General features: G+C 51.8%; 10 protein-coding genes across 10 annotated transcripts; 5 read left to right on the forward strand and 5 right to left on the reverse strand.

Moving 5' to 3' along the window:
* Positions 1-1,266: 1,266 nt before the first annotated feature.
* On the forward strand, positions 1,267-3,543 carry T069G_03980 (ANTH domain-containing protein; the record flags this gene model as incomplete). Its single annotated transcript, XM_056171190.1, has 7 exons — positions 1,267-1,311; positions 1,545-1,782; positions 1,847-2,037; positions 2,096-2,207; positions 2,264-3,012; positions 3,070-3,164; positions 3,213-3,543. 7 exons carry the CDS (start codon positions 1,267-1,269, stop codon positions 3,541-3,543), a joined length of 1,761 nt encoding a protein of 586 aa, XP_056032082.1.
* A 943-nt stretch (positions 3,544-4,486) lies between these two features.
* Positions 4,487-5,617, reverse strand: T069G_03981 (CDK-activating kinase assembly factor MAT1 domain-containing protein; the record flags this gene model as incomplete). The annotated part of the gene is made up of 1 exon (XM_056171191.1): positions 4,487-5,617. The coding sequence occupies one exon, from the start codon at positions 5,615-5,617 to the stop codon at positions 4,487-4,489; it is 1,131 nt and encodes a 376-aa protein (XP_056032083.1).
* A 523-nt stretch (positions 5,618-6,140) lies between these two features.
* Positions 6,141-6,991, forward strand: T069G_03982 (CS domain-containing protein; the record flags this gene model as incomplete). Its single annotated transcript, XM_056171192.1, has 3 exons — positions 6,141-6,153; positions 6,271-6,473; positions 6,641-6,991. 3 exons carry the CDS (start codon positions 6,141-6,143, stop codon positions 6,989-6,991), a joined length of 567 nt encoding a protein of 188 aa, XP_056032084.1.
* Positions 6,992-7,052: 61 nt separating this feature from the next.
* Positions 7,053-9,866, reverse strand: T069G_03983 (uncharacterized protein; the record flags this gene model as incomplete). The annotated part of the gene is made up of 4 exons (XM_056171193.1): positions 7,053-7,292; positions 7,583-9,218; positions 9,271-9,319; positions 9,854-9,866. The coding sequence occupies 4 exons, from the start codon at positions 9,864-9,866 to the stop codon at positions 7,053-7,055; spliced, it is 1,938 nt and encodes a 645-aa protein (XP_056032085.1).
* A 153-nt stretch (positions 9,867-10,019) lies between these two features.
* T069G_03984 (licD family domain-containing protein) lies at positions 10,020-11,136 on the reverse strand (the record flags this gene model as incomplete). Its single annotated transcript, XM_056171194.1, has 6 exons — positions 10,020-10,083; positions 10,140-10,267; positions 10,329-10,634; positions 10,700-10,868; positions 10,948-10,957; positions 11,028-11,136. 6 exons carry the CDS (start codon positions 11,134-11,136, stop codon positions 10,020-10,022), a joined length of 786 nt encoding a protein of 261 aa, XP_056032086.1.
* A 1,348-nt stretch (positions 11,137-12,484) lies between these two features.
* Positions 12,485-13,636, forward strand: T069G_03985 (ER lumen protein retaining receptor domain-containing protein; the record flags this gene model as incomplete). Its single annotated transcript, XM_056171195.1, has 3 exons — positions 12,485-12,499; positions 12,570-12,929; positions 12,986-13,636. 3 exons carry the CDS (start codon positions 12,485-12,487, stop codon positions 13,634-13,636), a joined length of 1,026 nt encoding a protein of 341 aa, XP_056032087.1.
* Positions 13,637-14,545: 909 nt separating this feature from the next.
* On the reverse strand, positions 14,546-15,405 carry T069G_03986 (adenylate kinase domain-containing protein; the record flags this gene model as incomplete). The annotated part of the gene is made up of 2 exons (XM_056171196.1): positions 14,546-15,189; positions 15,249-15,405. 2 exons carry the CDS (start codon positions 15,403-15,405, stop codon positions 14,546-14,548), a joined length of 801 nt encoding a protein of 266 aa, XP_056032088.1.
* Positions 15,406-17,751: 2,346 nt separating this feature from the next.
* On the forward strand, positions 17,752-19,439 carry T069G_03987 (LETM1-like protein domain-containing protein; the record flags this gene model as incomplete). Its single annotated transcript, XM_056171197.1, has 2 exons — positions 17,752-17,812; positions 17,869-19,439. The coding sequence occupies 2 exons, from the start codon at positions 17,752-17,754 to the stop codon at positions 19,437-19,439; spliced, it is 1,632 nt and encodes a 543-aa protein (XP_056032089.1).
* A 1,091-nt stretch (positions 19,440-20,530) lies between these two features.
* Positions 20,531-22,091, forward strand: T069G_03988 (PX domain-containing protein; the record flags this gene model as incomplete). The annotated part of the gene is made up of 2 exons (XM_056171198.1): positions 20,531-20,779; positions 20,952-22,091. The coding sequence occupies 2 exons, from the start codon at positions 20,531-20,533 to the stop codon at positions 22,089-22,091; spliced, it is 1,389 nt and encodes a 462-aa protein (XP_056032090.1).
* A 624-nt stretch (positions 22,092-22,715) lies between these two features.
* Positions 22,716-25,407, reverse strand: T069G_03989 (subtilase family domain-containing protein; the record flags this gene model as incomplete). Its single annotated transcript, XM_056171199.1, has 3 exons — positions 22,716-23,553; positions 23,624-24,201; positions 24,262-25,407. 3 exons carry the CDS (start codon positions 25,405-25,407, stop codon positions 22,716-22,718), a joined length of 2,562 nt encoding a protein of 853 aa, XP_056032091.1.
* Positions 25,408-25,687: the final 280 nt, after the last annotated feature.

Here is a 25,687-nt window from a genome sequence, read left to right on the forward strand (position 1 = left end):
CCAATATCAATTCGAAATTGGCATTCAAGTAATAGAAGAATGACTTGCACAAAGAAATATGGCATGACTGATGCCGATAAGATAGAAGATGGACCTGGTAGAGAAGCCGCCCAATCAGCCGATGATATGCCGGATACCCCACGCCTGCGCAGAGCTTTAAATTTCTGCCGGCGTTTGGCGAGCTAGATTTTTTTCTTTTCTTTTCTTCTTTATCCTTCCATTCAAATAAACGTACGCACCCCAAACCGCCGCGAGACTCTACGATGCGTGCAATTGCTAACTGAGACTGCAGGTGATGAGATTCCGTGTATAATATGATGCAGGAGCCGCTTTCCTGACCTTTCAACACTCTTCCTTCGGGGCTTCAGGGTTTGGAGGTGATGGAGGGCTGGTTCCATGATATGGGCGTTCGACACACCGACCTTGTTATTGCATCGGACGCGATGAAAAAAAGCTCTGATTTATAAAGAGTGGAAGTTTTTATTATTTTTTCTTATTGTCTGTTTTATTCTTTATCTATCTTTTGGATTTTCTGTTTTCTTGCCGTTTGTTTGCCCAGCAATGTATCTCTCCCACGCATGGATTTCGCACTTGTAGTATCTTGCATCTTGATACGCAGAAGGGCTTAGCTCTTCGATTGTGTCGGGATGCTGTAATAATCAAACAGAACCTGGTTCGTGTTCCTTAATTTGCTATTGGTAAAAAAATAAATATCCGTGCCGTGTCCCAAATTGCGCCTGAGTGGAACGTCATTCGCACTGATATAAAAGCAATGCGTCTGCCGTGTTTCGTGATTCCTGCTATTGCTGCTGCTGGTTGGAAAATAACCGGTTTGGCTAAAGCAACTAGACTAGACTTGCGCAGCCTTGCATATGACGCCTCTGCACTGCACGGTGAATTATGTACATACAGATACAGCGCGGCAAGGCATATCTACAGTAAAGTCAATTGCCGTTAGTGAGTGACCTTCTCGTCTCCCTGCCCAGCCACCATATTTCCGCTGCTTCCGCCGCCACGTGCCGCAGCGCTCGGGGTATCGCCATAACCTCAACCCAACTCTCGACTTACTGGTGCCCAATAGCAATCCAATAGCAATACCAGCATCCTCCCACCAACCCCAAACCAAACCAAAGCTCCGCCCGGCTGCCGGTTCGGCCTGACATCCGTTCAGTCGCCCAACTTTCTTATCCACCACCGACGACTTGACGATTGTCCCTCAGCCGGAAGAATTCCCTCGAGCACGGCCCCCGATCACACCTCGCAACCATGAGCTCCTTTGAGAAGTCCGTCAAGGGGGCGACCAAGATCAAGGTGAGTTGCGACTCCAGCTGCGCTCAGCTCCGCACAGCTCAAGCTCAAGCGTCACTGTTGGCAAGCAATGACGATGGCGATGGTTGTTTCTCTCTTCCCCTCTTGTTATGGCGATGGGGCATCTATTCATCTTTGGGCTCCCAGCGCCAGACCAAACACGGAGACAGAAGCAGGGCAACCCCCAAGACAACCAACCAGATGGCTAACTACTCCTCGTCTATGTGCGCCTGCAGAATGCTCCCCCCAAGACCAAGTATATCGAGCACATCCTAGTCGGTACTCACTCCGGCGAGGCTGGCATCGCCGAGGTCCTCCGCGCGCTCCAGAACCGACTTCACGACTCAACATGGACCGTCGTCTTCAAGAGCTTGATGACGGTTCACCTCATGATCCGCGAGGGGTCTCCAGAGGCGACACTGGCGTATCTTGCCCGACATCGAAACATGCTAGCTATTAGCAACTTCGCAGATGGTCCGTTCCAACCGAAGCCATCAAGAAGCCATAACCACACCAGGAAACTAACAGTGTACAATAGCTCAAACCCAAGGCCGAAACATCCGCCACTATGCCAATTACCTCATCGAGCGAGTGCGCGCATATCGCGATACCAAGACTGATTGGGTGCGCGCCCCGGAATCAAGGCTGGAGAGACTCACTGTCGAGAAGGGTCTGTTGCGAGAGACGGAAGTCGTTCAGCATCAGCTTACGGCCTTACTGAAATGCGATGTGCGTCATATTCAAAATACTTTCTCGATGGTGGAACTGAAGCTTACCCTTCTCGCAGCTCCTCGATCAAGAACCAGAGACCGAGATCACGATTGCCGTATTTCGATTACTAGTCCTCGACCTTCTACCTTTGTTCCAGGTCTTGAACCAAGGACTTATTAACATTCTTGGTCAGATTTGGGTACCTTTGCTGAATGTTGGGTCCATTCTAACGTTATTACTATAGGTCATTTCTTTGAAATGTCAAAGCCGGACGCCGACAGAGCTATGGAAATCTATCGGACTTTCACTAAGCACACAGACTACGTCGTCCAGTACCTCAGCACTGCGAAGCAGTGGCAGCATCATACCAGGGTTGAGGTTCCCAAGCTCAAGCATGCGCCCGTTAACTTGGGTCGCCAGCTTGAGGAATATCTCAACGACCCGGATTTCGAGATCCACCGGCGGCAGTACCTGGCAGAACAAGAGGCAAAGAAGGGCAACAAGGGATCCAAGTCCAAGGCTACAAAGAGCGGAATCGACTTCCCCAAGGCACCATCCCCTGCGGCTAACAATCCGTTCCCGCTCCCCAACAGTGGAAATGCGACTGCCAAGGTCGAGTCAAAGCCTCAAGCTAACAAAGGACCGGACCCCGACCTCATCGACTTCTTTGACTCCATCGAGCAAAATCAGATACCGATGCAAGTCACCGCCCAACAGCCTCCTATGCAGGTGCCCATTCAAGCTCAGGGGCAGGATTTAGCTTTCCAGGCGCAAAACGTCGGGCTAGGCTTCCAGCAAGGTCAATTTGTCCAGCAACCTCAAGGCTTTGTCCAGGGCAATGGATTTCCACAGCAGGACAATGGATTTATGCAACCCCCTGCGCAACTGCAGCCAACCATCACCGGCTTCAGCGGCTTTGGGCCACAACTGGGCCCTATCCCTCAGAACACTGTTGCCAATTTCCAGACTCCTATCCAGCAACAACAACCACCTGTTGGTCTCCAGCCCACTGGCCTTCAACCCGTTGGCCTCCAACCCACTGGTCTCCAGCCGTCACTTGCCGCTCCGGGCATGACCAATCCTTTCCGCCAGTCCATGCTGGTAGCACAGCCGACATCCTCTTCATCTCAGCTGTCAACACCGACGTCGAGCACGCCAACTCTCAACCGCCAATCAACTAATCCCTTTGCCAGGTCAACAAACTCTCCAGGCCAGAATACGGGCCCTTTCCAAGCCCAGCCTGTACAGCCCCAGCCCACGAGCACCAACCCTTTTGCTCGCAACGTTCCCACCGAAGCTCCGCAGCAGCAGCAGCAGCAGCTCCAGGACCAGCAGCAGCAATCTTCGGGACTTGCTCCACAGCCGACGGGTGTTACGAATCCGTTCCGCCAAGGCGCCTTCGTCAATCACGCTACTGGGATGGGCTGGCAGCATAATCAGACTCCGATTGGTGGCGGTATTGATCACATCCAAACTGTGCCCGTGTTCCCTCGCCCGGCACAGCAGACGCCCTGGCAACAATAAACTCCTTTGCTTTTCAATATTTTGAATTATGTAAAGCCTTTGTGATCTGGTAATCTGGATTTCGTCATTCTTTATCGCCTACCTTTTTCCTTTCATGGGTCTATTCGTTGCTACGGGGGGTTCCGCTTTCTTTTTTTTATTACTCTTACATATCGCATCAAGCAGCGAGGCGTTTATTGGCTTTTGGGTGTATTTCTTCTTCTTCGTCCTCTTTCTTTGTTCAGTCGAGGGGAAGGATTCGGCTGTGGAATCATTATTACTAGTCAGAATTTCTGGAGGAATTATTTCTTTAGCATGCAAATTCATACAGCCTTTATTACTGGGGGGGATGGCTTTTAGCACAGAAGGAAGCAGCATTCTGCTAAGAAAGCGAAGACGAGACGGAAAGAATTGGGCAGACTGGAACGATTCGGCTTGGTAGTATCGCGTGTTGTTGGGCGGAGGGTTTCGTTTGGGGGGGCGAGGGATGCAAAGAGTATTCGTTAGGTTTATAAATGCATTTCCTTCATGGAAGGGGCCCGGCTATTGTTGAGTTGGGGTAGTATTAATACTGTAGCGATATGCAGAGGAATAAAATACCTATTTGCTTAAAAATCACAACTTCATCACTTTCTAATGTACAAGTGGCCAGGATAAAAATTGAGATGCTGGAAGGTCAACTCTTTTGGAATAAACTGCCTGTATATCTAGCCTAGTGTAATATGTCATGGTATCGATCTTGATGAATAAAAAGAAAGAAATATCAACAAAATAAAAGTCCTCCAATGTCCAAACGCCTACCCATATCGCCTTGTTATAATTTCAGCTGACCTCCCGCTAACGCCTTGAAATGCAAAAACATGTATACTCTAGTGAAGATCGAGTGAGTAATTTGAAAACCGGTACCTTGCAGTGTCGAAATGTTCTCAATCTCGATAAGAGATGTCTCTTAAGAGTTCGTTCCTCAAAATGGATCATCCACGTCCATCTTCCCACCCACTGGTACCGTCGCACCAGCCTCCAAAGAAGCTGCCACAGTTGCTTCCTCTCTGATATCCTTGTCTTCAGCAACAAACACGCCTAGACCAGAGAATGCCTCGAACAGAGCCCTCGTGAGGTACTCCTCAGAGCTGTATCCGCCCACAATGTAATCCTCCTTGGTGCGCGTAATGTCCAGCCACTCGCTCTTGTACTGCGACAGGTTCTCGCTGGCCAAGTCGACTCTCTGAGGCGCGAGGTCCAGGCCGCCAAACGGATCGTAGGGTTTATCATCCAACACGGCAGTACGCTTCTCTCTTAGACCACGAATCGACAAGCCGCCTCCCAGCGTCGCAACGGCATCCAGCGTAGCATCGCGCTTCTGCTGTCCTCGTTTCTTGAGCAAGATCCGATCAACTGTCTCTTCGGCATGGCCGAGCTCTGCGTTCTGCAGGGAATTGAGCATCTCCTCCCGGAACCGCGCGGCATTGGCTCTCTCGTCGGCATCTTCCTGCAGTTCCTGGATACGGCGCTGTCGAGCAGCCTCTTGTTCCAGAGCGAGGCGCTTCTGCCGTGACTCGTCCGATTCGCGAGCGAGTTTGCGGTTGCGCTCAATCTCGGCTTTGTGCTGGGCCTCCCACTCGGAGAGCTGGACCTCGGCCTTTTTGCGAGCCTCGTCGTTTCCGTTGACGAGGTCGTCGGTGAGGCATTCCACCATGTAAAGATAGTCGTTGTACGCGTCCAAGCTCTCAAAGTCGTCTTCGGCCTTGTTGAACACGGCCGCCACCCTTCTCCTGATGTCCACCTCCCGCTCGACGCCCAAGTCTCCAAAGAAGGCCGTCTTGAAGCCTCTCAAGCGGAGCGTCTTGTGACAGCCCGCATAAGGGCACTGATTCGGACCGTCCTTGAAAATTCGCTCAACGCAAGTCTTGCACATGCGGTGATAGCACTCGGTGTTGATTTTGAACTCCATGTCCTTGTTGAAGTAGCGTGTGGTTTTGCACACGGGACAGGCTTCGTCCTGGTCTGCGGGCGGGAGAGGAGCGGAGACGAAAGAGGCGGAGGAGCTGGAGGCATGGCGCACCGAGATGGTGCTGGTACCGCCTGTACGAGACATTGTTTCGGATGTTGTGAATTGATAATGGAATCGTGATTTGGGGATGCGAGACTCGAGCTTCGAGATGGAAGTGCAGATGGCCTGACGCCAGTCGGACACGGCGGTCGCGTTGGCACTACGTAGCCAAAACTGAGTCGTATGGATCTTTTATCTGGCTGTGGCAATATTCGATGCAACCTATGTCTTTATATCGGGGACAATCGCCTTGGGCCACGCGACGTGTAGAGGAGAGAGAATGATTCCAATGGCTGACAATTCATCCTCTCTAGCGACCAAGTTATCGGCCGGATAGCTTTCCGCCCTTGCATGTTAAGCTTCGGGGGCTACTAGGAGTACGTAAGCAGGATCCCCGCCATATCATTGGCCTGCGGGCCTGTTTAGCATCTGCCAGGCTCATTGTTAGCGCATCTGCCCCTCCAACTCGAGCTAAACTTCCACCAGCATCCATTGTCTACCATTACCTTCAGTGCTTTGATATCACAGGCAAAGAAGTTCTTCTTCACAAGCTTCACAGTGCTTTGCCATGGCTGACAAGGGTAAGATACTACCGACTTGACAAGCTGTGCTACCTTTTTTCATCTCCATCTACCTCTCTGCCTTGTAACATACATCTTCATGTTTCAAATAGCTAACAAAGTTGCGGCTACCTGCAGATCCATCCCCCGCTGAAGACGCCGCCGCGCGCAAGAAGGAGGCCGAGGAACAGGCTGCGCTGCCTTACAAATGGACCCAGACCATCGGCGAGCTGGATCTCTCCTTCAACGTCCCCGGAAACTACAAGTCGAGAGACCTGGTAGTTGATATAAAAAAGACGACGCTGACTGCGGGCGTCAAGGGACAGGAACCCATCATAACTGTATGACATTACCTCTGCTATAATCATGATGCGCCATGGCCGCTCTCTGCGAGATCGACCTAAACGCTCCCCTTTCTTCTTCTCCCTCTATACAAAGATGGAACGAAACGAGGCAGAAGCTTTCTATCTACCTATATACATGTGCTCATTCTGAGTGTTACCAACAGGGCGATCTCCCCCATGCGATCCGCGTCGACGACTCTACTTGGACCCTGTCCACCAACTCCGACGGCACCAAGAGCGTAGAAATCCACCTCGACAAGATCAACAAGATGGAGTGGTGGGCACACGTCGTTACCAGCGCACCCACCATCGACGTCACCAAGATCCAGCCCGAAAACTCCAAGCTCTCCGATCTTGACGGCGAGACCAGGGGCATGGTTGAGAAGATGATGTTTGACCAGCGACAGAAGGAGGCTGGCCTGCCGACCTCGGACGAGCAGAAGAAGATGGATATCCTCAAGAAATTCCAGGAGCAACACCCAGAGATGGATTTCAGCAAGGCCAAGATCCAGTAAGGCGAGGGGGGTATATGTACAAAAATAATGAATAAACAATTGCTTTAACAACGAGGGGGTATCATCGTGATTCAAGTGCCATAGCAGCCCGCTCTAAGAATGAATTGAACTCCTTGACCTGTTTGAGCATCCCGCCTGTGAAGCTCGACGAGCTGGCTTGCTCTGATACACGAGACACAAGCAACTCGAGATTAGCCAGCTCGGCTTCCCTTTGTGCGGCTCGCGAAAGCTCGGGCGCCTCCCTGCCCTGTTCTACAGCAAGGTCTACATCGTGCATAAGAGAAGATGCGTCGAGACAATACTGTAACACGTTCATTAGTACAATACCTCGACAAAGCAAAGTCTCAGTTGACTCTTACCTTCGACTCTCTAGAATCGGCCTCGTGTTTGATCCTAATGGCATCCATTCGAAGAGCAACCTGCTCTCGCTCGGCTTTGATACGCATAATCTCCTCGCGCAAAGCCATTCTCTCTTTCTGTACGTGTCGAACCCGCTTCCGCAGGGAATGCCAGTGGTTCAAGTGGATAGCCTAAGAGCACCTCATTAGTATCGCCTCATAAGGTTCAGATTCGCATTTGCTCAGGACATACGTGTTGAAGGAACCGAGATTTGAGCTCCTCTCGGTAAGCCTCAATGGCTCGCGTTTTGATGCGATACTCCTTCTTTTTGGCCGGATCCTCTGCGTTACCGGCCACCTCCTGGAGCTGCTCCAATGTTGAAGAAATCACCTCGTCGCAGACCTGAGCAAAAACATCAATTACGCTTTCTCCTCCGTGGTTGACGAATGCCATCTCATTCTGTAGAGGATCTATATCGTCATCTTCATGGCCACGTTTCTTGTGGTTGACAAATCGCTGGACAGTGATTTCAATCGTCCCGCCGTCGCCCTCGCTCTGGTCGCTATGTCGCTTCTTCGCTTTAGCCTTCTTAGGTTGCGGTTCTTCGTGTTCTTCGCTGGCATCCCGTGGCTGTGCTTCAACACGTTTCCTCGGTTTGACGGGTTTAGCGGGTTGTGACTTGGCAGCAGGTTGTCTTTGAGCAGCCGGGCTTTTGCTGGGCCGTCCGCGTTTCCTCTTAGGGGGTGTTGGCAGGACTGTCACCTCCTCTTCCTCTTCTTCGACTTCAGTTGCTTCCTCCACATCTGGCTCGGGTGCCTCCTCTGGCTCGGGTTCGGGCTCTGATTCTTGCTCCGATTCGGGCTCAGGCTCAGGCTCTAATTCCTCCTCTTCTATTTCTCCTGCATCTTCCAGTTCCTGGGATCCCAGCTCTGGAGATGGTTCCCGTCGTACTCTTGCGCTTCCCCTCTTTAAAAGTCTTGCCACTTCTTCCACATCAATGCCATCAGAGTTCTCTTGGTCTTCCTCTTGCTCCTCTTGTTCGTCCTCATCTTGTGCCAAAGTGCTCTCTTCAATAACCAAGTCGGTAGCAGCCTCAGCCTCTATTTCCACGAATTCCTCTTCCTCCTCTATTCCTGCTAATTGAGGCAAGTTATCCGACGACAGTTCATCCGCCAAGTGCCTCGTATCGTGACCACCATATACCCTTCCAGCTGATCTCTGCGATGATCGAGCTGTAGCTGCACCACTGCGACGTCGCGCCTTATTCTTAAGGGGGGACGAGGGCATAGGAATCCCGTCATCTGATGATAGCACACCCATTAACTTCACGGTTGAGCTGAGCGTCTCGCTCATAGGTACCCGACGTCGCTTTCCACTTCCAGGCGCATCCGCAGGAGACTCTGAAACCTCTTCCATGATTACATCGGATTTGTGCGCCGAGGTAGGTGATCGCATGCGTACAGGTGATATTGCACCGGGGTGTGGAGGCAAGGTCTCAAGCTCGTCTTGAGCTTCTTCAACCGACTGTCCGGCTGTCCGCACCGAACTTATAGACATTGGCACTCGATAGGTCCTGCTAGCCTTAGGTGTAGGGCCGTCATCTTCGCCATCCTCTTCCATCGGCTCGCTCGGTAGGGTAGGCGGTTCGACCGGTGGCTCTATGGGCCGAGATCTGACCCGTCGTCGTCGAGGAGTGGAGCTCGATTTAGGCTCTGGAGGAGCTGTCGCATCTTTCTCCAGTCTCCTTCTCTTTGCTGAGGTAGTGGGAGAGTACTTGTTCCGAGTCGCTGGGCTTGAGGTTGATGCGATGGATGAGGCAATGGCAAGACCTCCGATGTCGAGGCTGTTGATGTCGAGGTTGAAGGATTCGTCGTCCACATTGGCGCGCCTGCAGAGCAATAAGCGAGCTGGTCATTAGCAGCTGTCAAACGTCAACTTACTGCGCGCCCCGAAGACGCTCATTCAGGCGGTCCGCGCGGGTTTGTCGTCCTATGTGCGTGTTAGAATGAAATTCGAGATAGCGCAATGAAGCAGTTCCGGTGAGACACGCCTGTGGCCATCTTAAAGGCAGGGAGGGAATTGCGCTATTCAGCCTCTACATGTGGGATCTGACATCCATCTATCGGTCGATCGGTGGTTTTCTTCTTGTGTGAGTGTGAAGAGCGCTGATTGTCGTATATGGAGAGAAGATTTGGAGGTTGCGATACTGGCAGATGCAAATCTGAGAGCTCCAAGTTGGAGGCGTTAAAAGTGGATTCCAACGGCAGCTAGGACGCGACTGTTTCGAGACACGCGTTGATTAATGCTGTGGGGTTTTCGACATGGTAGGGCTGGGAATTTTGAGGTACTGGTACATAGTGAGACGCTTGATTGGTGTATGCTATAAAGTATAGATACTCGAAAAGGAAACGCATAAAAGATTGAAGATATCTCGGTCATAGCACTCATCCGCGATGATAATCCCATTTTGTGTAATCGGTAACAAACATAAATACATATCCCAAGCACCTTTGATGATTTGACTTTGAAACCTCATAGTGGTATTCTGTCAATATGCCCATCCATGTACCGGGCCCGCCGGTTATTCTGCCATCATTTAATACCCCAACCGTCGTCAAATGCCAACACTGTCTCATGAATACCGAGAGTACCAACGCCTACATATGCTGATGCGATCCATATGGCCAAACTATAATTCTTCTTCCGTTTCTTCAAGGGGAATCCACGACCTTGTCTCGTTATCGAATCTGTGGCTAAATTGAATGTCAGCTGAGCTGCCAAAGTAAAGATAAAAGCCCTTTTGACATACCCGTGATACTCTGTATTAGTTAAAGACCTCTTTCCGTATTCTGCTTGCAGCATCTCTTCGTATCGATAGGGAATCTTGCACGGCACTCCCTCAAAGGTTGTGTCTCGCAGCGGGAAGACATATGTATCCTATTGAGCACATCAGTACCTTATGAATGGCGAGTTACCCAGAACCAAAACTTGTCCTTACGCGATATTCATGGCCATATTTGTCATACAAAACACCTTCGCCCTCCTCATGATTAAGAGCATATCTTGCCGCAGTAATATCGATGTATAGTCCGTTCTGCATATCGATCCACCGGGCATCGATGACATTGGACCTATCATCTTGATCTCGGTGAACGAAATATGGGTTGATCTCGAGCTGGAAGTAGCGACCTTTTTCCATCGTGCCGTACTTGTAGTAGTATATGGTCATGTTGTGATAGGCGGCTAGAAGATACATGTCTGCCTCTGTGACTTGGACGTCCGCATCATAGTCCCACGGCATGACCTTGAGATTGCAGGTTAGAGCGAGAAAGGGCTATAATGAGTGTGAAGGATTCAAGGTAGAAATACCTTCTTACCCCACCACCATCCGAGAAGAGTCCCATGCATCAGCCATGTTTGAATGCCCAAGTCTCGGAATGTTGCCAGATACGTCTGGACTAAGACTTTGATGGCCTCTCTCTGCTCAGGGTCCTCGAGAAGTATGAGAGAGTAGCGATCATCATAGTGAACATCATAGCTATTGATTCTGTGTTAGATATGAGAGCAGCCAAGACTAGTAACAGTAACAGTTACATAGCCGTAGCTAAGATACTCACGGGTTCTCATCTACAGGCGGTTCTTGTCAGTATATGGCAACTGGTGAGTAGCCGCGTCATCACTCTCAATATCCACTCACGGAAATATTTTGGCTCAGGAGCCTTGGGTTTTGCCGACGGAGCAGCACTAATACTCCAAGCCAGCGCTGTCCACGCGGCTGCGGTGATGATGCTCTTGCAGGACTTCATTTGGGGCTGGTTTGATACTCGTCGGTAGAGGCGCAGCCTCTCTTCTTGTCTCCTCAGAAAACCCCCTTTTGAACAAATCTCAGGAATTCAACAGAGGAATATAAATTAATAACTTCAATCCAGGGTGGAACTGGTGACGCTTTGGCGTCGGCAATACGATGCCGTGAAGGGGGACTAGAAGGCGACCACTCAGCAGCGACTGTTTCGGCAGCGGTGGGAGCAGTCCTCGTACATGGGGGTTGACGCGCGTATCGATCCTATTTGGGATGCTAAATAGATTGAAGATGCACCTCGAGATTGTCGATGCGGCGCGCTGTTTGGGAGGTAGAAGAAGTCATGTTTTTTGTTTGTTGATTTTGATTCTGATAATTCCACCCTTTGTTGAAAAAACCCCCTGGAACTAATTGACAAATTCCGGCTCCAGCGGTACCTAACAGAACACCGCTGTGGTGACATCACGCGACACTGATTTTGGGCTCCCAAAGATGTACCTCTGAAAATGGGGCTCTACAGGTACAGTACAGGCTTTTCACTAGCAAACCTTCTACCTCCACGCCCTGTAAAATCAGGCTGAGCCATTGCACAGACACAATCTAATGAGAATTGTATGTGAAGGGAGAGGGTTGTGAAACACCCCTCCTAATACGAGCTAAAGAAATATCAAGGTGTATTATGTCGTAAACGTCTCCCCTGTACCTACCATACGGGGAATTTCACGGGGAAATTGGCTACCTAGTAGTACTACTAGTTGCAGTACTCCGTACAGCCATCCAACACTTCACTTTTCTAGATTGTAAAATAAACACCTACGTGCAGCAAATGGCAAAGTATGGCGTTTCCAAACTGTCACACTTTGAGAGGCAGATGCTGACATTACGGTGTAAGTTTGGCACTCTCATAGTTTTGTACCACTGCCTACCCAAGGTACCTATGATTCATCATGAAGCTTTAACATGGCCATGGCTGAAAACGTTCAACCTGCTGAAGGTACTTTGCATCAAAGCAATCGACGCTAGCAATCTCAGGTACACGTTGCCCATAATATGCAGCTACCAAGGCTTCGTCACAAAAGTGGGGCTGTGTCGTGCCTCCTGCGACTCGGGATCTGACGCAAGCTCAGCTTCAGCTCCATGCTTTTGCCTTTGCTTTTCGGCTTCTCTCCTTGAACCTTGAGCATCTCCTATTCAACGGTCCTTGCGATCGACCGGATAGATTCGATGATTTTCACCCTATAAAAGTTCTTGACTTTGTCTCTTTTGCAGTCTTCTCTCTGCCCCTTTCTTACTGCCTTGGCTTCTTCCTATTTCGATCCTGAAGCAGCGGCGAGGCTGTGCCGCGAACCTCCATCATGGGAGCTTGGAATGTACGATTGATCCCCAATCCTCCTCTCGCGATGCAATAGAGAATGATGCAGGCTAACTTGTGCGGCTCAGATCTTTCGCCTCTTGGGCGACATCGTCCACATGCTCTCCAAGGGCATTCTAATCTTCTCCATCCACAGAAACCGCAGCGCAGAGGGAGTGTCCCTCATCACACAAGGCCTCTACGCCGTCGTCTTCTGTACGCGATACCTCGATCTATTCAGAGAACAGTCGGCATGGAACGCGATATTCAAAGTAACATACATTGTCACATCTTTCTACATCCTCGGCGTTATGCAGTGGGTATTCCCCCGCTCTCGAGAGCGTGAGATCTCCTGGAAGCTTGGCGCCATTATCCTCTTTGGCTCTCTTGCTCTGTCTCCCTTTGCAATGTTGATTTTCGAAAAGAAATTCCGTTGGGGATTCCTGACTGTATGTCCTGGCCCGCTGTCAAAGTCGAAGCGTCTATTTACTGACTGTCGTGATAGTGGATGTGGTCCTTCTCAGAAATCCTAGAATCCGTGGCCGTTCTTCCGCAGCTATTGCTGTTGAGACAGACCACTGTTCCGACTGTAATCGACTCGTTCTACCTTTTGGCATTGGGATCTTACCGGGCCTTTTACTGCATAAACTGGTTCATTCGGGAACTCGATGTCAATGACAGGGCGCCTGATGCCATTGCCGTTATTTTTGGCATTATCCAGACTGCCTTCTATATAGACTTCGCTTGGGTCTACTACACACGACAGCGAGTTAAGCTTCGCGGCGGCGGCGTGGTTGATGCTGACGATTTGAGCCGGGGATGGTTCTTACACCGTATCTTCGGCAAGAACACTCATGCTACCGACGACGAAGAGAGCAATGTGGCAGGCAACGGTGGCGGTCGCGCGAGGTGGGGATCTCGCGGCATCTCTGTCAGTGCCGACGAAGGTGTTTTGGACACTGGTCGACATGATGACGACGACGACGAAATTCACGGAGTGGTGGACCCCGATGCCAAGATGCGCGACCCCGATGACCTGGCCAAGGCCATGGACGACGACGACGATGAGGAGGATACACCACTGCGTGGCGGGAGCTCCTCTCGCTCGAACAACACGCCGCCAGGTATCCGGAGTGGAGACGAATGGGACGATTGAAGGAGCTGTGGCTGCCTCGATATCACATCTCTCAGCGAGATGTACAAGTTCGTGGTCATAGCTTCGACTTCCTGAGGATAGGTAGTGGCGGCTATTCAGCCGTTCACCGTTGATTTACACTGGGGCATTGTTTGGGATATTTTCCATTTGGTTTGTGGTTTTGTATCTACGGGATTCACGGAGCTGTGGTGGGGAGTTGGATGACGAGAGGTTGGTTTAGTACTTGATTTCAATAGCTGGGCCATGTACGGCTAGTGGCATGAATGTTCGGAGTATTGCAATGGAATTTGTTCTCCTGCTCGTGTTTCCGGGACTGTTTGAGCCGCGGGCCGTTGATTTGTTGTTGTAGCCGAGAAAACAGCCCGAGAAGGTAAGGAGCACAAGTCAAGGGCCCTCGGCCTGGTAGTGGAGTCTCGGTACCTGTCCCGGGGTGCGGAGAAAGACGCAAGCATCCATCCAGGTTCAGTCCCGTTCTAGCTCGCCCAAGTCGCACGACAGGCATGTGAACGTCAGGTCATTTTCATATACAAAACAGTAGCAGGGTGCGCGGTATTAAAACTCCGATGAAAATTCAACGCCGGGGACTTTTCGTCACCCCATATGTACACTATTCGCACACTACGCAGAAAAAATAACCAAGGTAGGCGCCGGAAGAAGACTCTCGGCAATTGCTCCGTCATGGGGTCCTCCTCTCCCTTTCTTCCGTGACATGAACACAATAACCCAAAAATGTTGAAGCCAAAGGGCGTTTTCCCAACCGCACGTGTAAACTCCTGTTAATAGCCAAAACTGTAAAACGTAAAAAAAGTCGCCGAATCGAGCAAAAAGCCAACCGAGTAATAATATCAAAAAGGCTGTTGAAACAATAATAAAACGTAGGTATGACGTGTTTTAAACAAGACAGGACATTCACCGAGCAAAACGCTGCTCAAAGGCTTCGTACAGCTTGGGGCTGATTTCATCGCTGCTCATGCCTTCGACTTCGAGTAAGACGCCCTTCTTAGCGTAGTGGTTGAGGATGGGCTCGCTGTTCTCCTGGAACTTCTGGAAGCGCGCACGATATGTCGCCTCGTTGTCATCAGGGCGCTGGACGAGGGGCTCGCCGGTGACGTCGTCGCGGCCGGGAACACGGGGCCGGTTGAAGCTTGTGTTGTACACCCGACCAGAGGGCTCGTGCACCCATCTGCCAGCAATCCGCTCGAGAATGACGGAGAAGGGAGTCTGGATGGAGACGACTAGGTTCATGGGCACAATCTTGTCGAGCGTGATAGCCTGGGCTACAGTCCGGGGGTAGCCGTCCAGCATGAAAGAAGCGTTGGGGTCCTCTGAAGCCTGGGGAATGGTGTGCTCGTCCATTTGGAAAGGCAGCGAGTTGAAAGCATCCATGGAGGCGCTGGAATGAAATGAGCCCTCGGTTGAGGTTGCTTCAGCTGAGAGCGTCATGATGGGAGGTCGCAGCCAGCCTCGGGATCGAAGCTCTCCTGAGATGAGACGAAGCATCAAATCGTCAGCCACTAGGCCTCCTGCCTTGATGGTATTTTCAGCCATGATGCCTGATTGGATGGTTAGTTACAGTAACGACGATAACATCAAAGGCTTCTATCTTGCTCACCGAGTGGTGTCCTGTTCTTGACATTGTGACGGAGGAGGTCGCCGGTGCTAATGGCCTTGAGCTGGGGGAAGCGCTTCAGCAGCCTGTCGCTCTGGGTTCCCTTGCCCACGCCCGGCGCACCAACTAGAATTACCCGCGCTGCTCTCTTGAGTTGCATTGTCTATGTGAAGCCGAGATTGAAATAGAGACGGTAGAAAAAAGTCCTTTTGGAAAGTCCTGGAGCTTCGGATGGCAAGGTATTTGAATGCAGACAGTTGCTGCGTAAGCAATGCCCGAAGACGGACAACGCGGAGTCCTTGGGGAAACCCGGCCGACAAGGGAAGAAAGAAAGAAAAAATTCTTTACGTAGAACAGCGGAAATCAACCAGACGTGGCCTTGGGGAGACAAAAAAAGGATGTATACGAGCTTTCTACAAGGACGAGAAAGGAAAGGATTATTATATAAATGTAACAGAAAGCTGAAAAGGACGGGAGAAGGAGGACCAGAGCGAGCGCGTGGGACGAAAAGGTGTTAATAATGTTGAGTGTTGATAATGGCCCGGTCTTGCCAATGGCGGGACGGGCGGGGGGCCAGCTCAGAACCGTTGAATGTGCGAGCCGAAGAAGCGCCGCACGGCGTGTACAAGCATTTCATGGGTGCAATTGCACAGTTCATGGCCGGACGTGGCACTTTGTGGGCGCAAAAAAAAGATGGTGGGATGGGATGGGATTAATCGAGGTTTGATGGACATGCGATGGGACGTTTTAGCTCCAAACTCCGGTTCGAGGTCGAGGACACACGAGCTTGTGCTTGGGGCGACCCCGCCGCTCCGCCCTGTAAATGCGCCGAAAAAAACCTACTTCAGCGGTTGCGACGCGGCCTTGGTGTGCTGGAAGAGCGCTGGAAACGGCCGGCACGTGCGCTAAATCCGGGGACAAGGGGTGCCTTGCTGCAGTGGAACAGTGGAAAGGGTGGGCGCTAAGCAGCGACTTAGCCGGCGTCTGCCTGATTTCGTTGCGCTGCTGCTTGGGCGAGCATTCGGCTCAAACAGCATTCTGGCCTGGATGGCAAGTGTCGTCTTGCCGTTTGAGGTTGAAAGCAGTAATTATCAGAGAGAATGGGCTCTGCTGGCAGTGCGGACAAGTCGGTCCGCGGCGGTCCGGCCCCGAAAGAGCTGATCAATGTCCAAGTTGAGGATATATGCAGTCTTACAGGTACTATCAGGTACGATTACAACTTGAAGTAATCAAGTCGTCGATGTATTACTCTTACTTCATGTATATATAGCAAAGGCGGTGCCCCAATGATTTTCTGTTTACACCTACGGGCTCAGCTGAGTGGATTAGATCTAGCTGCGTTGTTCAACGGCAGTGAACGAGAGGATGGCCGGGCTATTGCTGCTCTTGCTTTGCTCTTGTTGTTGATGCCAACAGAATTGAGGTCTTTGCTAGATGCTTATTGGCTGTTGGCACAAGCAAAGCAGTACATGGAGGCACTGAGACAGTCGTGCTTCACTTCAAGGTCCGATGGGGACCAGTTCCCGAGCAATCTCCAGCAAAGAGCGAACGACGCCCGATGTGATCCACGATGGGCCAGCCATATAGGCCTACGCTGTCGAGGGCTGGGCACAGCTCTTGCGAGTACGAGTATTAATCCATGCGCAATCCCCGTCTCGGATTTGGATTTGGAGCCTCTTGAAACCCGATTCGATCCATTGGCATCTTGTTTGTTGCCAGAGTCTGATGAGTGCACGTACCCTTTCATTACCAGGGACTGTATCTTGACGCTTCGCAATCAATGCCAAACCATGGCTGTCGTCCGAGGCATCGCATGTTCACGCACTTCATCGAGGAGCAGGTAGGGCATCGACCATGTGAAGCCCAACGATGATGATTGTCGTGCATGTCCCTCCACGGTTGACAGCGTCTGCCAGCGTTTGCGATCCGTACATGCACCCGTAGGCCTCTCACAACAAATCATGGCACCCATCCCCACGATTGACCGTACATACAAACCAGCATATGCTGCCAGCAAAGCATACATGTACAGTGCATCTTGCATGCGTCCCCCCCAAAGTCCGACGTGTCCGAGGCCCAGAACGCCCAGTTCAAAATCAGCATCAAATCAGCGATCGCCATTCAGGGCAGATTATGTAATGCTGGCCTCTTTGACTTTGGCGCCAGGAGAGATTATGTCACGTGATTCTACATGCCGGATGGCTTCAGCCCAACCGCCCCATGTAAACTCTGATCAGGCCAATGGAATGCCAGTATCCGCCTCTGACATGTGGCGCACCAAAAGCCAACAACCGGTACGTACCTCTTGATCGACCCTTGTTCAAGGTCTGTTCCATGCCGGCTTGGCCTAGACCCATCGATATTCTTTCCTTCATCATCCCTCCATCCACCGGCTTCGACATCAATTCTGTCTCTTTCATCTCTGTTCTGCTCTCGTTGTGTCTTTGCTGTGTGTCGCCATCAACTTGTTGTCCGTTTCGTTCTGTAATTCACAAATTTGCTCGCAATGAGCGCCTCATCCAGCCTTGCCCGCAGGGCAGTGGTTCGCAACCCCCTGCTGGGTCAAGGTGAGATTATGCAAAACCCCTTACAGACCGCCATGGTTCCTGACATCTCCCAATAGCAAGAAACCTATCCCGAGGTGCCTCGTCAGCTCTCATCACCAGACATATTGCCCGACAGACTCAGATTCCTGCCTTGGCCCTGTTGGTCCCATTGCGCCAATTGGGAACCGAGCCTCATCGACCGGATGCGCCGTCTGGACCGCCCCCCGGATTCAACGCCGAGTTGGCTAAGAAGCCGCTACCCAAGGATCCCTCGAGCGCTGCCAAAAAGTCCGATGCGGAGGCAAATACTAAAGATGCATCGGCCAATGCTGCTGTTCAATCCGGCAAGGCCGCTGACGACGCCTCATTAACTGAACTAGCCGCAAAGAAGGACGAGCTCACCGGCCAAAAAGAGCTGGCCAAGAAGAAAGAAGAGGAGGTCAAATTGACAGTCTGGCAAAAGGTCAAGAAGGAGGCTCAGCATTACTGGGATGGAAGCAAGCTTCTTGCTACAGAGGTCCGCATCAGCTGGCGGTTGGCCCTCAAGATGGCCGCTGGCTATGAGCTTACCCGCAGAGAGAACAAGCAGCTTCGACGCACTGTTCAGGATCTCGGTCGGCTGGTCCCCTTTTCCATCTTCGTCATTGTTCCCCTTGGTGAGGCCTTGATTCCTCTGGCCTTGAAGCTCTTCCCCAACATGCTCCCCAGCACGTTTGAGGGGCAAAAGTCCAAGGAGGCCAAGGCTAGTCTCTTGCGGTCTACGAGGAAGGAGGTCAGCTCCTTTATGCGGCAGACACTCAAAGAGACTGGTCTTCCCCTGAGCCAGGCGACTGCGACTGCTCAGAAGGAGGAGTTTGCCAACTTCTTCCGCAAGGTCAGGTCCACCGGCGAGGCGCCCACCGACCAGGACGTCATCAAGGTTTGCAAGATCTTCCGGGATGACATGACTCTGGACAATCTGTCACGCCCTCAGCTTGTGTCCATGTGCCGATACATGGGCCTTAACACCTTTGGCACGGATTCCATGCTGCGATACCAGATCCGTCACCGCATGCGTCAGATCAAGCGCGATGATAAGGCTATCGCCTATGAGGGCGCTGACAGCCTGACCGTCGCGGAGCTGCAGCTGGCATGTGCCGCTCGCGGCATCCGCACGCACAGCGTATCCCCCGCTAGGATGAGGGCCGACTTGCAGACATGGCTTGATTTGCGTCTCAAGGAGGGTGTTCCCTCCACGCTGCTGGTCCTGAGCAATGCTTACATGTACGGTCAAGGATCTGGCGAGGGCTCAAGCCAGATCGAAGCTCTCGTTGGTGTTCTGTCCTCCATCCCCGAGGAGCTGTTCCACGAGATTGAGCTCGAGGTTCACAATGCCGAGGGTGCCGCCACCAACAAGCAGCGTCTCGAGGTTCTGAAGGAGCAGCAAGAGCTCATTGAGGAGGAGGAGCAGCAGAACCAGGAGAGCCAGACCACCGGCTTCGCCACTCCTCGTGATGTCGACGACATTGACGAGAAGGAAGAGCGACAAATGACGGCTGCTGAGAGCGGGCTCGAGAAGAAGCCTGCCGGCGAGATGGTTGACGCTGAGCTGGAGCAGATCAAAGCCGTCGAGGCCGAGCACAAGGCCGCTGCCAAGGACCAGAAATAATGACGAGCCAGCAAATGTATAAAGTATAAAAAAAGGAGGAAGCTCAAAGCACCAAAAAAACAAAGGGTCATAAAGGAAACAAATTACGGCGTACACAAGAGCGCCAGCAATCAAACGACGTGTTATTCTTAGCAATTTCATATGTACAGTGGGTACCGCATACCCTGAAAGGATAAGGGAAACATGTTTACAATAGCCGGATGATGAGAAACATGGAAACTATTTAGTTAGGGAGAAGGGGCGGCATAGACATCTCGACACACAGGAAACAAACAAATAGACTACGCATACTGTTCATGACCAAGGGGAGTGAAGGCCAATTTGACTGTCAGCTACCTTATTACTTAGTATCTACAGGCACACAAGGTACTGAATGCAAAGTAATTCAAATCTGTAGCACAACCTCGTGATACCAATCTGTAGTAACTGATGAGCATACGGAGTACAGTAGAAATCATAGAGACAGGGGTTAAAGAATGGAAGAGCAAAAACGATGCAGGCTACCGTGCCAAGTAAAAAGGCTGGCTGTCTGGATGCGGCCGAGCTGTTGCGTCATCAGTCCCTTCCAGGTACCGAGGCTGTGGGAAGTGACTTTGGAGACGAAACAGCACTTTTCAACAGCCATGAAATTACAGCTTCAAAAGAAAATACACCTGGTTTTAAATTATTTTTTATTGCATTTTCAGCTCATCTGATATTTCAGCAGTAATATGATACAGCTTGTAGATGGCTGGAGTCTCAACGAATTCCACCCTGTTCATGTACCCGAAACGAGCTGCAGCTGCTGCATGTACCTGCTAGGCACTTTGAGCCCTGCTAATTGCGCGCATCTTTCCACACCAACAGCCAGCAACCAACTGCCTGTCCACGCCTCTCGACTAGCCTCAGACATACGCCACCTTTGATTCTCGACTCAAGCCCGCCGTTTCTTCCCCCTTCATTCTCTCGCACTGCACCTCTACTGAAGCCGAGAGAGAGCCTTGAATCAATTGCCGCAGCTTACACCATCAAGCATCTCTTCAGCCCGTAACCCCTCCCTTCAGGCGCAAACTCCCGAAATCCGAACCAAAGAGTCGTCTGATGCTTCGACCATGACGACGCACCACGACAACGACAACGACGACTTCTCCAACGTCACTTGGAGCGACCATGTCCACGACCAGGCAGCGCGCTCTGCTGCTGTAGCCGCTGCCGACTCACCTGCTCGCGCCATGGACGAGGCCGGAAACAGCTCCTCGCAGGGCATCGGCCGTGAGAAGCTCGAGTGTACCGTTGGGTCGCCCATCAAGGAGAATGACGGCACCAAGGACGCCTTTGTCTCGTATCTCGTCACCACTCACGTACGTCTATCTTCATCTACATCCAGTCACAATCACAGACAACTCATTTTGGCTTTCTCCATGTCTCTTCGTCTCCCCTCGTTACCCCGCCTCACCTCACCTTGAACGCTGTTGCAAGGCTATGCAAATCGATTGCTGTTGAGTGATGCCTAACTGACGACATGGTCTTTAGTCCACGTTCCCGTCCTTCCAAAAAGAAGTCACCACCGTACGGCGGCGCTTCACCGACTTTGCCTTCTTGTTCAAGCAGCTGATGCGAGACTATCCGGCTTGCGCCGTCCCGCCCATCCCGGACAAGCAGCGCATGGAGTACGTCCGTGGCGATCGCTTTGGTAACGACTTCACCTCACGACGTGGCCACTCGCTGCAGCGCTTCCTCAACCGCCTGTCTCTGCACCCGGTCCTGCGCCGGAGCACCATCCTGCACAGCTTCCTCGAGAGCCCCGATTGGAATGCGACGGTCAAGAGCCGCACAGCTCGCGGCAGCATAACGAGCGACCCCGGCGGCTCTAGCGGCGTTTTCGACAACTTTGCCGACACCTTTATCAATGCCTTTACCAAAGTCCACCAGCCCGACAGGCGCTTCATTGAGGTCAAGGAAAAGAGCGACAAGCTCGACGAAGACCTCGGCCATATTGAAAAAGTCATTGCCCGTGTGGCCCGTCGAGAGGGCGACCTGGAAACCGACCTTCGGGACCTAGCAGAGCAGTTCCAGAAGCTTATTACCCTTGAACCTGGCATCGAGCCCGCCGTTCACGCCTTCGCCGCCTCCATCGAGGATACAGCTGCCAACCTCCACCAGCTCAAGGAGGTCACAGACCAGGACTACCTTGGCTCGCTGCGCGACATGCAAGCTTATTCTCTCGCTCTCAAGAACCTGCTCAAAGCCAGAGAGCAGAAGCAGCTTGATTACGAGCAACTGACAGAGTACCTGAACAAATCCACATCTGAGAGAGACTCTTTGCGCTCGGGCCACGGCGCACCCAGCGGACCGGGCGGCTTCATCCGCGCCAAGATTGAGGATGTCCGAGGCGTGGATCACGAGCAGGCCCGGCGCGAGCGTACCAGGAAGCTGGAGCTGAGGGTCGAGGAGCTCAGCACCGAGGTCGAAAACGCCCGCTTAACGAGCGATCGCTTCGACGACGAGGTCATCCGTGAAGTTGCCGACTTTGAGCGCATCAAACGCATCGAGATGAAGGCACAGCTTGGAGGCCTGGCCGATGCCCATGTCAAGTTCTACGGTGACGTTGCTGAGCTGTGGGAGTCTTATGTCATGGAGATGGAGAAGGAGGGCGTTGTTCCTGTAGCGTGAAGTGTTTGACATTTTCTTTTTTTTTTCTTGTATGTGAAGCTAAAGTACACTTTTGATGACGGGCTGGCTGAGGCGTGGGCATGGCTTGACTTGGAACATGAAGCATAAATAATGATGGAAGACACACAAGGGGGAGGTCAAGGAACAACTCAAGAGCGTGGTGTATTGAGATCTTTTGGGGCGTTTGGGATACTATGGCGGCGTTGTAATAAAGAAGTGTTTAAAGAAGAAATGAGTAAAGAAGAAAATGAAGTGACTTGTGACTTGAATGAATTTCATCATGAGATGATCTGTTTTGACAGACCATTGTGTGATACTTTTTACAAGTCCCGCCTTTCGCCATTCAACGCATCACTATAAGGTACTCCGATCAAGAACAAGGAGAAGAATAATACTGTTTTACCAAAGAAAGCCTCTCGTGTTTTACAAACACGAAAAGGCAAATATATCAAGTCGAAATGAGTGATGGATAAACAAGTAGCATGTAAGTTATGAGATATAAGATATGAACCAAGCCAATGTGAAATATACTCCGTCTAATGAATACTGAAGCTTTCAATCAACGTCCTCCCTCTTCCGTGCAAGAAAAAAAAAAGAGCAAGTCAAAATAAGCAACGTCTATGTTCAATCCCGTAGTCTTTGCTTTTCCTCAATATGGTCATCATCACTATCCTCGCCAACGGCATAGTGCTCCGGCTCATCAGGATTGTGACCCGCCAACCTATCGGCCGATCGATCCCTGTACTCGTCAAACTCGTCGTCATCGTCGCTACCGCCCGCAAAGGCATCGTATAGCTCTCCGCCGCGAGTTCGTCGGGTCTTCTTGCCCGCATTGGGACCCTTCTCCGCGCTATTCAGGCCTTCAGTCTCCTCCTCGTCGAGGAGCTCAAACTCGTAGTTGCTGCGGGAGTTGTTGCGGAGGCGGCGGCGGGCGATGTAGAGGTAGATACCGAGGCCGCAGCAGAAGGCGGCAATCAGGCCAATGGCGCCATAGATCCAGATCTTGGCCTTCGTTCCAAAAGTCGGAAGCCAGGAAACCCACGATGAAGACGCGCTGGTCGTGCTGGATGGCTGAGCAGATTCGGTGCCAGCTGCGGCCTCGTGCTCGGTGTCGGATGGCTTGTCATCCACAGGGCCCTCTTGAGGCTTTGTTGACTCTGTAGGTTTGGCTCCAGGTTTCGTCGGTCGTACAGGGTGATCGGTAGGATTAGTCACGACAGCCGCCATCTTAGTCGAGCTTGTTGCTGCGTTGGTTTTTGTGGAGGCTGCACCCGATACAGTAGACAGGATCTGGTCGTGATCGGCATCGTCATCCTCTGATGGCATGGGCAACAGCTTGGCCTGGCTGGCATCAATGCTCTCACCCCAGAGCTTGAGGTGCCAGTCAATAAATTTGCCCTTTTCGTTGTTCACCTCGGTGTCTCGGACGACGAGTGTCCATCTGCCAACGCCAGTCTCGCCCCTAGTGAAATTATTAGCATCGAATGGCCCGCCTCGGTAACGCCTTGAAAGGGAGAAGGAAAAGGACTTACCAATGGGCAACACTCATAAACGTCCAGTCGTCGTAACCGCCTTTGAAGTTGTCCTGCTTACGAGCAACGGAAATATGGCTGATGACGTTCTCAGGGCTGACTAGATCCACGCTCAAATCGCCGCGTCGAGTATGTTCAACATTCATGGTGACGGTGACGTGCTCCAGGCGAGCCAAGTTGGCCTTCTTGAGCATTTCGGGGGTCACGTCAAAACTAACTACCAACCCGTCGTTACCTTCGGGGATGTCCTTTTTGATGTGCAGCCATGGAGAAAAGTACCAGCCCTGGGGCTTTACCTTCTTCCATGTCTTGGCCTTTTCAACGAGAGCGTAAGAGTCAATCTTGCCGTAGCCAAAGGTGTGGCTAAACTGTCTCCCGACGGCAGTGTTCTGCCACTCAGCATCCGTCTGGTCATCAAGTTTGACGGCTGTGTCCATGGCAAGGTATTGAAGATCTCGCCAAGTCAGGTCCGGGCGAACTTGCATGACCAAGGCAAAAATACCTGCGGCAAGGGGTGCCGCGGCTGATGTACCGCCATGCATGCCATAGCAGGCGTTTTCTCCAACATCGGTTGTGTGCTGCCCTAGTTAGCTACTAATACTGATTTCGGAAAGAGAAGAGAGGGATAAAGAACTTACGATGCCATCACCGCCACCACTACTGTAAGTGACAACTAGCAGGGCAGAGCAGTGCTCTGAATAATATGGGTGCTGGCCAGCACGGTCGACTGCACCGACTGTTATGCTGTAGATGGAGTTGGTGTATCCATCAAAATTGCAGTTGTCGCCGCTGGCTGCACCGTTACCGCTAGCAAAGACGTAGATAGAGCCAAGGCCTCCACGACCCGCTTGGACGCCCTTGAGCATGGCTCGTCGAATCAAGACATCAGGGGCTTCCATGGATCTGCCATCGTCCGGAGGTCCCCAGGAACAGGAGTAAATTTGGTTGTCCTGGTACTTGTAGATCATGGCTTCGGCTTCATCCGCATCACTGATAGGGCTGCTCAAAATCCGAATACCTGCAATCTTGGAGTCGTATGCAACGCCAACGCCGCACGCATCGTTGCGCACCGCAGAAATCTCACCAGCACATCTTGTCCCGTGCCTGTCGTCCGACAGTTCTGGTTTCGGCTCCGGGTCGTTGTCATTGAAATCCCAAGAACCTTCGGCAAAGTAGTTGTCTTTCAAGTCTCGGCTGTACATATCCAGGCCGTCGTCGACCATGGCCACAGTCGCATTCTTGCCGGTAATGCCCTCGAGCCAGAGCCCAGTGACGTTAACGTCATGGCCAAGCTGCACCGTGTTGAACAGGTGCCATTGATCCTTGAATATCGGGTCGGCAATGCTCAAGTCCCTCATGACATTCTCTTGTGTGCGGACCGCCGTATCGTCTGGCTTCTGAGGAGAACGAGGGTTTAAATCGATGGGCGGACGTGGCGGAATGATTCTCTTCTGCAGACGGCTGCGAGCCTTTTGCTTTGTGGTCAAAAGGACACCGTCCAGGACATCGTATCCGCCAATGTCTCGCTTCCTCCTCCTTCGCTCCCGAACCTCGTCTCTGACAACATCTCGCTCATGCTTCTCGGCGCGGAAAACGTGGTGGTCGGTAAGCTCTCCAAGCTGGCCTTCGTGCGTCATGCCAAGGCGCATGGCGACATCGCCAGGCTGCACCGACGGTTCGAGATGCAGTACATAGTAGTCGTTCTTGTCGTAGTCTCTAGCGATTCTAGCACCCTGCGCCAGGGCCATCAGGCCGGCAAGTCCAAGAACAGAAGCGACCTTCATGGCAGCGAAAAGCAATGACGGCGCAGGAAAGGGATGAACGCGCGTTGGAGGATAGCGACTGGAGCTACCAGCACATGGAGCTCTCTGGGTTCTTTGTTCCCCTGCAGATGGGCCGATAAACAGGAATAGCGTCTGCGCAATAGCCGTTAGTTAAAAAGAGACGAACTGGAATACAGATGTAGTGCTCGATTGCAAATGCAGGTTCAGGAGTCGAAGATGCGTCGCAACTCGCCACAGTTTGACTCGGAACGGGGCTCCCGAGGCCAGCCTGCGCCATCCG

The sequence above is a fragment of the Trichoderma breve genome, chromosome 2 (assembly GCF_028502605.1).
Source record: "Trichoderma breve strain T069 chromosome 2, whole genome shotgun sequence".
Classification (NCBI taxonomy): Eukaryota; Fungi; Ascomycota; class Sordariomycetes; order Hypocreales; family Hypocreaceae; genus Trichoderma; species Trichoderma breve.